The 13,728-nt window shown below is 47.1% G+C and overlaps 1 protein-coding gene across 4 annotated transcripts in view; it reads left to right on the top strand.

Annotated features, from left to right (window-relative positions):
- The window catches only part of OTUD7B (OTU deubiquitinase 7B), a 55,318-nt gene extending 42,079 nt beyond the window's left edge, over positions 1-13,239 (top strand). For all 4 annotated transcript variants that reach the window (XM_040626811.1, XM_040626809.1, XM_008695735.2 and 1 more), the window contains exons 7-12: positions 2,442-2,554; positions 4,197-4,324; positions 4,630-4,779; positions 5,397-5,511; positions 6,872-6,956; positions 8,372-13,239. In XM_040626811.1, coding sequence (XP_040482745.1) covers positions 2,442-2,554; positions 4,197-4,324; positions 4,630-4,779; positions 5,397-5,511; positions 6,872-6,956; positions 8,372-9,583 — 1,803 coding nt within the window. In that variant the 3' untranslated portion in view covers positions 9,584-13,239. The remainder of the gene's footprint in view (positions 1-2,441; positions 2,555-4,196; positions 4,325-4,629; positions 4,780-5,396; positions 5,512-6,871; positions 6,957-8,371) is intronic.
- Positions 13,240-13,728: the final 489 nt, after the last annotated feature.

Genomic DNA, 13,728 nt, shown 5'->3' on the forward strand with positions numbered 1-13,728 from the left:
GAGCAGGGAGCCCGATGCGGGACTGGATCCCAGGACCCTGGGATCGTGACCTGAGCCGAAGGCAGACGCTTAACCAACTGAGCCACTCAGGCATCCCTGTTCTTTTTATTTTTAATTGAAAAGCTTTGTTACAGCATTTTACAAAGAGAACATAGCTTTGTCATTTTTTTATCATTAAAGTAAAATGTGGGCATGTGGGTGGCTCAGTCGGTTAAGCATCTGCCTTTGCTCAAATCATGATCCCAGGGTCCTGGGATCGAGCCCTGCATCAGGTCTCCCTGCTCAGCAGGGAGTCTGCTTCTCCCTCTGCCCCCGCCCCCCACTCGTGCTCTCTCTCAAATAAATAAATAAAATCTTTAAAAAGAAATAAAGTAAAATGTGCTTACAGCAGCCTTCAGTACTTCTTAGATTTGCTCCTCGTGCTCCTCATGTTTTCAGTGCGATTCTTTCTACTGTTAGTGTGTGTTCAAGTGGTATAAACTCATTTTAATACTAGTAATGTAAGCCAAATTATCTGCCAAATTATCATATACATCCTAAAGGCAAATGATATTTTTAAATTGTACCACTTCTCCGATCCCTTGATAAAAATTATAGTTTCACTCAGCATGTATTTATTAGTTACCGATCCCATCATAGGCACTGGTATATTGCCTGAAACATGGTCCTGGCCCTTAAGGGTAGGAGTAGGAGATGGACGTGTAAATACATAACTGTTCCGAAGTAACAGGTTACTTTGGTACTGTGATAAAGTCTGTACAGCAGTTGAGGAGGGAGGGCACAAAGGAAGGAGTGGGTCTACCAGGAAGGTTTAGGAAAGGCTGCATAGAAAAGATACTTGAGTTCTCTCCTGACAAGTTGAGAAATTGTTCATCAGGTGGATAGGAAGTGGGCTGCTCCAAGCAGAAGGAACAAGCCAGACAAAAGCTCAAGTATAAAGCAACTCCGTGCATTCAGGGAACTACAGCTAATGAAATGATGTATCAGAGAGGGGGGTAGGGGCCAGGAAGTGGACTGTGTATGCTACAGTAAAGGGTTTTTTTTTTAAGATTTTATTTACTTATTCGACAGAGATAGAGACAGCCAGCGAGAGAGGGAACACAAGCAGGGGGAGTGGGAGAGGAAGAAGCAGGCTCATAGCGGAGGAGCCTGATGTGGGGCTCGATCCCATAACGCCAGGATCACGCCCTGAGCTGAAGGCAGATGCTTAACCGCTGTGCCACCCAGGCGCCCCTTTGAACTATATCTAATAGGTCATGATCGTTCTTTTTTTTTTTGATAGATTTTATTATATTTGAGAGAGAGCGAGCGAACATGAGCAGGGTGGGGGGCTGGTGGGCAGAGGGAGAAGCAGATTCCCTGCTCAGCGCTGAGCAGGGAGCCCGATGTGGGACTCGATCACAGGACCATGAGATCGTGACCTGAGCTGAAGGCAGATGCTTAACCGACTGAGCCACCCAGGTGCCCCATGTCATGATGGTTCTTAGAATAATTTGTAGCAGGAAGCAAACATCAGATTTTAATTTTAGAAAAATCTTCCTGGTAACATTGTAGAAAGTAGATCAGAGGAATGCATGACTGGAAGTAGTAAAACTAGGTAAGGGTCCAGTGCAGTAGTTCATGCTTAATAATTGTTGACTAAGGAATCCAGGTGTGGAGTGGGTAAAAGGAGAGGAGTCTTCAGTAAGTCCCTTGTTTCTAGCTTGGGTGTTTGGGTAATATTCAGCCCTATTCACTAAGGCAGGAATATAGGAAGAAGGGTGGGTTTTGGAAGAGGTGGGAGTTCAGTTTTGACTGTATAGAGTTTGAGGCAGTCATGGGCAGGTGGCAGTCTTCAGTAGGCAGCTGGATGTGAATACAGAGAGTAAGAGGAGGTCTGGGATGGAGAGGGAGATTTGAGAGTCCTGAGCATACAGATGGCAGTAGAGGAGATCATCAGAAGGAACCAAGGCTGCTAATGTTGTTGACACAAACCAATATTGTCGGGGTGGACAGAGTTAAGAGGGATAGGAGAGAGCAGTGGTGCAGAAACTGAAGGAGAAGGGAGTTTAATGAGGAGTTGAAATGCTGCATGAAGACTAAGAGAGATGAGAACCAAGGAGTCCACCGAATTCGGCAATTAGAAGGTCATTGTTCTTTGCCAGAGTCAGTTATGTGAAGTGGCAGAAGTCGGGAAGGGGTGGAGGCTGGAGGACAGAAAAGAAGCCAGGCTGAAATGGGCTGAAAAAGAATGGAAGAAAAAGAAGTGTGAGAGAGATCATGGACTATTCTTTTTGTGAAACTTGACTAGGAAAGGGAGAAGAGATTTGCCTTTGTGGTACACATTGTAAGCCAAGTGCTAAGAGAATAGGGAGTGGGGCAATGTGAGTGAGTTGGAATAGCTGCCGCCTCGTGAACCTCGCCTCTAACTGCTTGATCTCCCCTGCCTGTCTTTCATGTAGTCAGGGCTGGTGTACACAGAGGACGAATGGCAGAAGGAATGGAATGAGTTGATCAAGCTTGCCTCAAGCGAACCCCGCATGCATCTAGGTACCAATGGAGCCAACTGTGGTGGGTAAGTAATGCTAAGTGGGGGGAGTAGGAAGTAATCTTTACTGAGTCCTCAGTGTCCAAAGAACTTCATGCTAAGAGGATGTTAGAAGGAAAGAGAGGCACCATAGGGGTGTAACAGCATGGTGTATTCTAGGAACTGCAAGTAGCTGGGCATTGCCAGAATACAGAGTGTGGTGTAGAGTGCTGGACGAGGCTGGATAACCAGTTTTGTGTGCCATGCTGACGGTTCTGTTGTACCAGGCTGAGGAATTAAAATCGTATCCTATCCGGACTTTGAGAAACTGCAGGACATGACTCAGTTTTCTCAATAAATATATTGCAAAGAATATAAAAAGGGAGAGGGAATCTAAGTTTAAAGACACTTAAATCAATGAGTGGGAACGTACGGACATTTATAAGACAGTTGGGGAAACGTGAACAGTGTCTATGTGTTTAATTACTGTTAGTTTTTTTTTTTTGAAGTGTGATACTAATGGTTATGTGGTTGTTTTTAAAAGGAGTCCTTTCTTTTTTTAGAGATAGAAACTGAAAAATTTATGGATGAAATGATGTCTAGGATTTGAATCAAAATAATGTGGGGTGGGGTGGGGACAAATAGGGAAATAGATCAAGGTCTAGGTGAAACGACATTGACCATGTGTTTTATAATGGTTGAGGCTGAGTGATGGATACGTGAGAGTTTAGGTATAATATTCTTTCTAGTTTTGAATGTTTGAAATTTTCTGTAATATAAAATTAAAAATTATAACCTATCCAGACTTTATTGTGCATAAGAATCATCTGGGAGGCTTGTTAAAGTGCAGATTTGGGGACCCCACCCTAAGGAAGTTCGGTTGAGTGGACTGAGCTATGGCCCAGAAATCTGCATGTGTACCAGGATCCGAGTGTTGAATGACATTGCTGCAGGGGGCAGGAAGCCACCGAGTTGTGTGGATGCGGGTGACAGGAGCAAATTCGTGTGTTTGAACGCACCGCCAGCAGAGCAGGTGATGAAGTGGAGGGCAGTGAGGCTGGTGCAGTTGTAGTAATCCAGGAGACAGGCCATGGGTGTGAACAAGAGTGGTGGGCTGCAGACTGGCCGGAGGAGATAGATACAAGAGACAGGAAGAGATGGAATCGGTCAAGCCAGGTGGCTAGTTAAGATGAGAGATAAAGAGGAGTAATTATTTCACAGATTTCTGACTAGGCTACTAGGTAGATAGGTTGAGGGTGAGATGCTCTTCTTCACATAAGGGAACGTAGAAAGAGGAATTTTTTTCTTTTTCTTTTTCTTTTTGTAGGACGTGATGTGTGTGGTAGGTGAAGTGAGGCTGCACAGTTCTGAGCTACGGATAAAGCAAATGGGGAAGGCTATTGAGCAAGATTGGTTTTAACAGAGGGGTTACCTCCAGATTCCTAACGCTACTTGAACCTCAGGGCCTTCAGATCTCTTTTCTTGGATTTCCCCATCTCTGAAACGGGACTAGAAATAGCCACGGTAGCATAAAATAATCAGCTATGTCCACGGCAGCCTTAGGATTAGAAAACCAGGAAAGGGCATTCCTCTTTTTCCTCTCTGCGGAACTGGTCTCCAGGGGTGTCTTGTTTGGTTTCCCCCCCCCTCCACTGCACCCCTTCCACTCTCTCCCCTCCTGCAACTCTAGGGTGGAGAGTTCAGAGGAGCCTGTGTATGAGAGCCTAGAAGAATTCCACGTCTTTGTCCTTGCCCATGTGCTTAGGAGGCCCATAGTCGTCGTGGCTGACACCATGCTGAGGGACTCTGGTGGGGAAGGTGAGTGACTCCTCCCTGCCCTGAGCACCTTCTGTTTGCAGAGCCTTGGGCTAAGCACTGGGAGGAGGGAAGGAAGGGGCTATATGGACCCTTGGGGAGAAACAAGGTGTACATTAGAACAATGCAAAATTCTCAAGAGATCAAGAGCAAAGCAGTTGGGGTTAACTGATGAGGCTTCTTAAGAAAGAATGATGAACCAGGGATTAGAGTGAGTGAAGGGGGAGCTCAGTTGGTATAGTGCGGTGTGGGGGTTACCCTGTAGGCAAGAACACATCCTGAAGAACAGTCTTTGTGGTTTGCTGCAGCATTTGCCCCTATTCCCTTTGGGGGAATCTATCTGCCCTTGGAGGTCCCAGCCAGCCAGTGTCACCGCTCCCCTCTGGTGCTCGCCTACGATCAGGCCCACTTTTCTGCACTTGTGTCCATGGAGCAGAAGGAGAATGCCAAGGAACAAGGTACTTAATGCAATGTTGGTGTCTTTGGTGTCTTTTGGTCTACTTTATTTTCACTTGGAAAAACGGAGGTGGGGGAGGGTGTAGGAGGGAAGAATTAAGTAGCGTGCAAACCCACACAGTGCACGCCGACACTGTTTTACTAAGCTAAAGATCCAGCAGGGCTTTTAAATTCAAATCAATACATTTTGACAAAGAGCTTTGGGGAAAAACACTGTAGCCTGCCTGTATTTGCTGCTCCCTGTTCTGGAGTAAAGCGTGTGTCTATTAAGACCATAGAACCTTCCAAGTGATGCTTTGCTGTATTTGTCTTAATAATGACTTGGAATGTTTTTGAATCCACCTGAACTGGCAAGAACATCATGAGTGTTTGTTGACTGACTGACTGGTGGGGAGTCATGGAGATCAGTGGCCTAAATTGTGTGTTGGCTAGTAAGGGAAAACAAGTCTGTCTGTTTTTGTTGCCAGTCTAATTGACATGTGAATTACGAACTGAGGAGTGAGCTCAGTTTGAGACCTGTGATATGATCCAGCCTCCTTTTTCGTGAAGTCAGTCTGTGTTCGGTTGCCTTCCTCTCTCCTTAAGGAGACTCCTTGATGACATGTTTCTTCCTCCCCAGCTGTGATCCCGCTTACAGATTCAGAGCATAAGCTGCTGCCCTTGCACTTTGCTGTGGACCCTGGAAAGGGCTGGGAGTGGGGCAAAGATGACAATGACAACGTCCGATTGGCCAGGTGAGGCAGGCGTGGCCTTCCCACCTGCTAAGTGTCTCTTCCACATACAGCATCCGTTTCCCCCGAGACTCTTCCTCAGCTCAGAGGCAAGACAGTCACATCCTAGCTCCGGTGTTTTGGGAAGATGGAGACATGGGGGACAGGTTGGGCACCAGGATTCTTGCAGCATGCAGCTGCTTTTTCTCCCCGTGAAAGAGGGAAATCTGGGATCGCAGCTTGTTCTTTCCTTAGAAATATGAGGCGTGTTCTTCTACTGATACATCCCAGAATCTCCGAAACAGTGACCAGAAAATCTAGGTAATCAAGTCACACTGTTTCTCCCAGCCCAAGCAAGAGGGCTTTTATTTTATTTATTTAAAAATTTTTTTTAAGATTTTAATTTTTACGTAATCTCTACACCCAATATGGGCCTTGAACTCATAACCGCAGGATCAAGTGTTCCGTGCTTTACTGACTAAGCCAACCAGGCACTCCATGGGGGGGGGCGGGGGGGGGTGTTAAATAATTGACCAAAGTAGTTAGTTTGCTTTGGATTGTTGCCTTTCTGAATTTAAATAGCAAGAAAAATTTGTTCTTTCTGCCAGCCCCCCTCCCTGCCGCCTCCCAAAGCAGGTTTAGTCTTCCACCTGTGCCTTCCACAGCTTCCTACAAAGAGGGTTTGGATATGGGGGCGCCTGGGTGGCTCAGTCGTTAAGCGTCTGCCTTCGGCTCAGGGCGTGATCCTGGCGTTCTGGGACCGAGCCCTGCATCGGGCTCCCTGCCCCGCTGGGAGCCTGCTTCTCCCTCTCCCACTCCCCCTGCTTGTGTTCCCTCTCTCGCTGGCTGTCTCTCTCTCTGTCAAATAAATAAAATCTTAAAAAAAAAAAAAAAAAAAAAAGAAGGTATGGATATAAAAGCTCCTCCCTCACCTCTTACCCGGTCTTTCCTTCTTTGGGCTCCTGACACTGGGATCCAATTGAGAGGGTTTGATTTAAAAACTCAGAATTTATGGCTTTTAAAATAAGTTCTTACCTAAATATCAAAAGTTCCCTCTTAATAATATTTACACCAGCAACAATAATGGCTGCTGTTCAGTAAGTATTTCCTGTTTTCCAGACAGTATGCTGGGTCCTTTCCAATACTATTTTAATCTTCACAACAACCCTTGATATTATCTATGCCCATTATCAACCCCAGCTGAGTTTCAGGGAGGGTGAAGTGACTTGCCTCAAGGTCATAAAGCTTAGTACTAATTGGTGGAGCTGTAATTCAGACCCAACCTTGTCTGTAGCCCTCTCCCATCCTGCCTCCCAACTGAATCACACACTTTGCTTTTTAAAGGTCATGGATGTTTTTAATTCTTTCTCTCTCCTCTTCACAGTGTAATCCTGTCCCTAGAGGTGAAATTGCATCTGCTGCATGGCTACATGAATGTGAAGTGGATCCCAGTGTCCTCTGATGCACAGGTGAGGGCTTCTCTGACCCCACCCTTGCACCTCCTCGTTGTCAGCGACAGGGGCAACAGGGAGATTTGGCGGTGGTCTTCCGAATCGCTTCTGAGTAGTAGCTGATGATGCAAGGTTAGGAGTAACTGGAAAATATCAGATGAGTTCCAAAAGACACTTTTTCCTGCCTTTCTACCTGTTAGTGGCCTCTATTTTCCACAGCTCCTCTCCAGCTCTACTTTGTGATACCAAAACAGTCTTCAAGAAAAGTTTTCTAGACTTTTTGGTGAACTTGAGATCATCATTCCTTTGTTCCAAGCCTTATATATGTAGACCTGTGTGGAGGGTGCCAGAGGAGTCAGAATTGCTTAAGTCTCCTTAAGAGCCTGATCCAGTAGGTTCTGAGGATGTCATCATTCTCCATAGAACAGGAACACAGGAACAAGGGCAAACTGACAGACTCCAGTGCTGAATGTCTAAAAGTTGAGGGGATACAGAATGGTTAGAGTTGGTTGTGGTTTGTTAAGACTTCGTTGAGATTAATTTTGGGCAGAATCTGGCATAGAGAAATTTGGTGTTTTGTTTTTTTAAGATTTTATTTATTCATTTGAGAGAGAGAGAGACAGCGCACAAGCAGGGGGAGAGGCAGAAAGAGAGGGAGAAGCAGACGGCCTGGTGAGCTGGGAGCCCGACAATGGGGCTCTATCCCAGGACTTGGAGATCATGACCCGAGCTGAAGGCAGACGCCCAACCATCTGAGCCACCCAGGTGCCCCAGGCATAGAGAAATTTGTAATAGGGGCACCTGGGTGGCTCAGTTGGTTAAGTGTCTGCCTTTGGTTCAGGTCATGATCCTGGGGTCCTGGGATTGAGCCCTGCGTCAGGCTCCCTGCTCAGCGGGGAGCCTGCTTCTCCCACTCCCTCTGCCTGCCACTCCCCTTGCTTATGCTCTCTCTCTGTCAAATAAATAAAATCTTTAAAAAAAAGAAAGAGAGAAAACTTTATAATAAAGGATATGCTAGTCCCTATGGAATATTCTTCCTCCTTACCCAGACGTCCTGTATTACATGGTTGCTCCATTGCTCTAGAAGAACGTCAGGCTCATTTTGTTATCTCCTTATTACAGAGGGAGTTACGGGGGGAGATAAAAGTTAGGTATTAGATACATCTTTCCCTGGTCCATGGAAGAGCTGACTGGAGCTGGGGAAGGACAGTGCCCTCCTGGGTGACCTTTCCCCACCACGACAAGGGCCCTTCGCTGGAACTAGGCAGGCACTCCAGGGATGGAGTGCACAGGGGTGTTATCAGCCCTTTTCCACGGGGCTCATTCCTGTACCTGCGCTGCAGCGGGCCCTGTGAACCAGATGGATGGGTAGAGGGGACTCCCCTCAGCTCAGCCCAGGGGACAGCCGTTAACCCTGTTCTTACGTCCTGCAGGCTCCCCTGGCACAGCCTGAGTCCCCCACAGCCTCAGCCGGAGACGAGCCCCGGTCCACTCCTGAGTCTGGGGAATCAGACAAGGAGTCAGTTGGCAGCAGTTCTACGAGCAATGAGGGCAGCAAGCGGAAAGAGAAGTCAAAGCGAGGTCGGGAGAAAGACAAGAAGAGAGCAGATTCCGTGGCCAACAAACTGGGCAGCTTTGGCAAAACCTTGGGCAGCAAGCTCAAGAAGAACATGGGGGGCCTGATGCACAGCAAGGGCTCTAAGCCTGGAGGGGTGGGGACAGGGTCGGCGGGGAGCAGCGGCACCGAGACACTGGAGAAGAAGAAGAAGAGCTCACTGAGGAGCTGGAAGGGGGGCAAGGAGGAGGCAGCTGGGGATGGGCCCGTGTCTGAGAAGCCCGCATCGGAGTCTGTCGGTAACGGAGGGAGCAAGTATAGCCAGGAGGTGACGCAAAGCTTGAGCATGCTCAGGACTGCCTTGCAGGGGGAGGGGAGGTTTATCTTTGTGGGGACCCTGAAGATGGGCCACCGCCATCAGTATCAGGAGGAGATGATCCAGCGCTACCTCTCTGATGCGGAGGAGAGATTCCTGGCGGAGCAGAAGCAGAAGGAGACAGAAAGGAAGATCCTGAATGGAGGAGCGGGGAGTGGGCCTCCTCCAGCCAAGAAGCCAGAGCCAGACGGCGGCGGGGAGGAGTTGCTGACCGCCCCCCCAGCAGAGTCCAAGGCAGTGGCGTTCTCTGCTGGCTACCCTGGGGGCTTTACAGTCCCTCGCCCTGCTGGGGCTGGAGTCCACTGCCAGGAGCCCCGGAGGCAGCTGGCCGGGGGTCCTTGTGGGGGGGGCCTACCACCATATGCCACCTTCCCCAGACAGTGCCCTCCAGGGCGACCCTACCCCCATCAGGACTGCATGCCGGCTCTGGAGCCAGGCAGTCACTGCAAGGATGGCGTTCACAGGGGCGCATTGTTACCACCCCCCTTCCGCGTGGCCGATTCCTATAGCAACGGCTACAGAGAGCCCCCTGAGCCAGATGGATGGGCTGGAGGTCCCCGGGGGCTTCCTCCGACCCAGACCAAATGCAAACAGCCGAACTGCAGCTTCTACGGACACCCTGAGACGAACAACTTCTGCTCCTGCTGTTACAGGGAAGAACTGAGGAGGAGGGAGCGTGAGCCGGGCGGGGAGCTGCTGGTGCACAGGTTCTGAGGGGGGGAACCTCGGAGGGCGAGGGGGACTAAACGAAGAGTTAAGCTCAACTAATTGGCTCATCAAGACCCAGCCCCCATGCAGATGGGGCAAATGCAGTAATGTTGGTGGGAGCCTGGCTAGAAACTTTGGAAGTGTGTGTGCTGGAGAGCTGCCAGGCTGGCAAGAGCAGTCAGGGCTGGACGATGCCCGGGGGGCCGCGCTAGTCCTTCGTCAGTCTTGATGGGACCGAGAAGGTACAAGGGGGGAGATGGTGACTCTGTCTCATAACTGCTTGGGTACACCCCAGGACCTAAGGGAAATGAGGGGAAGGCTTAGTGTGTGGGGGTGGGGAGGTGGGCAGAAGTCTGGGGCAGGAGCGGGCCAAGGAGGTTCTCAGTCAATAAAAGAAAAAACAGACCAAAGTTCTTGTAGGTTGGAAAAAAGCACATGACGGTGGAGTTGGGAGCGTGGAGGGAAACTTGGGAATTAGACAGATTTGCTGTTGATTTGAATTAAGGTAGAAATTAGGATTGGATAAATTCTTCCTCCTGAAGGATCTGGAAAGACGAGGCAGTAATGTGTGCTCACGGGTGCTTATTAGGAGGGGTTAAGTTGAAATCCGTTTATTGAGATGGGAAAGGGAAGAACTTAAAAGGGGAATCCTTTTCCTCTCAAGTTTTATTTCCTTCTAAATAGCCATCTGTCATCTGTTCTAGTTCGAGAGGAGATTGCTGATTGCCCCCTATCTTTTCCTCATCCTTTTTGAGGGCTGAGCTTAGCTAAGATTGTGATTTTTTTTTTAACGACTTTAATTTTATTAAAAAGAAAGTTCCCTCAGGGAAAGGGAAGAGTGACGAGAAGAGCAGCTGTGTGGGCTGAGCCTTCTCCAGGTGAGCGGGGGCACAGGTCATCTTTTGTAACTGCTTAGCAATAACCACACATTGGGGTGTGAGTGCACCCTGGGAGGGGCGGGAGCAGGACAGACCTCTGGCCGGACTGTTGCAAACAAAACCAAAAACCTAAATGGAGCACTACCATCCTCTCTGCTGTGTTTCTGTAGAAAGCAACTTACTTTGACTTTTTTTTTTTTTTTTAAGGAAAAGAAACAAAAAGACCCCAGTGAGCAAAAACATTTTAAAAAACGATTTTTTTTTCTTCCTATTTAAGTGATTCTTTCTCCTTCCTCTCTACTTTTGGAGAATGAATTTAACATCCCGGCTTCTTTTGTCAAGCCATAGCTGACGTTAATCTGTGGTTAGTTTATTAAAATAAGAAAAAAAACACTTTGTAAGAAGACATATTTTTGATAATAGGATTGATGTTGAAACACGGGGGTAGGGGTTAGGGGCAATTTATAAAAAGGTAGTTAGAGAAATATATTTTAGTGAACTGTAACCACAGATCACAGATTAGTCCCAATGAGCTGATCTGTCTTTGGGTTTCCCCCTTTCCCTGACTCAGCCCTTTCCCCCAAAGGGTGGGAATGGGTCTACGGACACAGAAGGGGGAGCGCCTTTGCATTTTGCACAAAGCACAAGTCTGGACAGCCTTTGCTCTGGCCAGCACCATTTCTAAGAGCTTTAAATTGGAGGACCTATCCTGGGCCAATTTTCCTTTTTCTTTCTTTTTTTTTTTCTTCTGGGGGAAAAAAAAATCAACTATGCAATTGTATACACTCCTGGGTGCATATGAAGAAGGGGAATAAGTGTACTTAAGTGTCCAGAGTGTTAATTGGGGCTGTTTTTCTGTATGTGGATTTCTCTTTTGAGGTATGTCCTCCTAACCCATCTCATGGAATATCATCCCCACATTTGCTCTAAACCGGATGTGGGTGTGTGTGTGTGTGTGTGTGTGTGTGTGTGTGTGTGTGTGTGTTGGGGACCTGTAATTGCCATATGTTGCTTCTGCCCAATCAGGAAAGTTGTCCTCCCATATCCCCCTTGGTAACAAATCCTGTCAAGACTGTCCCCTTCATTGGAACTGCTCAGAGTTTAGAAAGGTTCCTCTCAGCAGACTTGAAAGCCACTCATTTTCAAATCTGATAGTCTGTTGATTTAATCATTTCCTATGGCTGTTAATTCTTGGGCTTTTATTTGAAAATAGAGCACCGAGGCTAAAGGAGGTAGGTTCCAGAAGAGGGGATGTGTGTATTTCTGGGCGGGGCTGGAACCTAGTACAAGATGAGCACTCCCCTCTGGTACAGAACTTTAAGGGGTTCTGAAAACCTCAGTGATGGAGATAAATACCGTCTCAATGCAGTATTTAAAATACAATGCAAACTCCATGACGAATAAAATACCAAAATCGTAAAGAAGGATTACCCACAGGACTGAGACTAGGGTGAAGGAAATAAGCGGAATTGAGCAAGTATGGGGTTGAAATCCTGTCCAGAGCAGTTTGGATACTTAGTTCATTGTGGATGTTTTACATGGGTTTTGATGTTCAAAAAATACTGCATTAAAATAGTATGTTGGTTATTGAGTTTGGGGGCACCCCTTAAATTTCGTGCCTGAAATGAGTGCCTTGCTCGTGTCATCCTGCCTCTGGGGCTAGAACAACACTGGTGAGACTGTCGCCTTGTGAGCCTCCGTCCCCTAAGTGCAGCCAGGCAACAGGCGGCTCCCGCTCAGCAGCGCCGCCCGCAGCCCGTCCGCAGCGTAGCATTCCGGCCGGACCAATAGGAATGGGAACAGACCAGGGCTTTTCCCAGGGAGTAAAGCCAGGAACGTTTTAACTCTCCATTGGACTGCTGTGTGTGGATTTGATTTGTTATTAGATTCTAGTTAGTACTGTTGTTTTTAAAAACTGAGGACAAATGAACAAAAACAGAAACCTTGTGTCTTGTTTGTTTTTGTTTTGATTTATAAACTAACCAATCCCAATTTATTTGACCTCTTTTCAAATAAAAAAGGTAGAAATTTGGGGGGGTTGTCTAGGGGTGAGTATGATAAATTAGGGCTTTATTTAGGCCCTGTAACTTTTTATTCAGAAATAAATTGTTTTTGTTTAATTTGGGAAGGTAACTATATATTGAGGCATTAAAAAAAAAAAATCTCCATTCTAAGGATGAGGGGCCCTGAGTCAATGGATGTTTTTCTGTAGGGATGAGTAAAGACTGTTTTGCTTTATTCTTTGGGGGGGGGGGGTTGTGTGGGATGGAGGGTGAAGGAATAATGCCTGGGAAATGAAAACAGACTCTGGTTGGTTTGTGGTATTTTGGGAAGATGAGGGGGCGGAAGAGGCAAGCCCATGCAATTACTGTGCTGGGGAGAGGGGAGGAGAGGGGTACGTGATGTGCACCCAAAATGAGCAAAAATTTCTTGGTTAAGGAGGGGTATGTGGGTGAAGGGGCAGATCCTGTAGCCCTGGCCGAGGGATGGTATCTCTCAGGCTTAAATAAGTGCACTTAGTTCCTTTAATCCAGGGCATTGGGGTACCTACTGAGGTTTTTATTGGAGAGGGGAAATATTGGGGTTATTTTTCCCCTTTTTAAGACAGTGCTACCCTTTCACCCTACATTCACCACCCCAGCCCTGATGGAGCAAGTATACTCTAGGGCAGGTCCCCAAATTCCTATCTTAATCTGTGCTCGTTTTATTGGGAGTTACAAGATTTAATCAAAAGTTTTTCCCTCGTACTGGATTCTATCAACAAAATAAAAGATTATATCAAAACTTTTTTTTTTTTTTTTTTTTTTTTTTTTTAAGATTCAGTGTCTTTATGGAGTGGGGTGGTGTGAAACATGGTGCTGTACAGGGCCTGGAGGGAAGTACTCTCCCTCCCGTCCTGGCTCTGTTTCTTTTCAAGCGAAACTAAAGCTCACAGACCAATAAAACAAAAGTTAGCAATGACTTCATATTGTGTATTTGGGAAGTGATACAGAGGCAGGAAAAATGGAGCTGGTTCCAAATGGTCTCCTTTCTAAACAGCCACACATCCAAGGTTCCAGTCACATTTGTCTTTCCATTCAGAGATGACTGTCCCCGACTTACTCTGACACCAGTTACTCTGGACTCTGTGTTGTCTTTCTCCAAGCAGTCAGTGCCCCAGACACTAGATGAGAAGACAGAATTTTTCTAATTTCCTTTCCCTGCAGACCCTTCAGCTGCAGTTTCAGTGAGTCACACAGGCACTCCTGTCTGTTTCACTTTGTAGGTACCCAG

The sequence above is a fragment of the Ursus maritimus genome, unplaced genomic scaffold (assembly GCF_017311325.1).
Source record: "Ursus maritimus isolate PB19 unplaced genomic scaffold, ASM1731132v1 scaffold_12, whole genome shotgun sequence".
Taxonomy (NCBI): domain Eukaryota; kingdom Metazoa; phylum Chordata; class Mammalia; order Carnivora; family Ursidae; genus Ursus; species Ursus maritimus.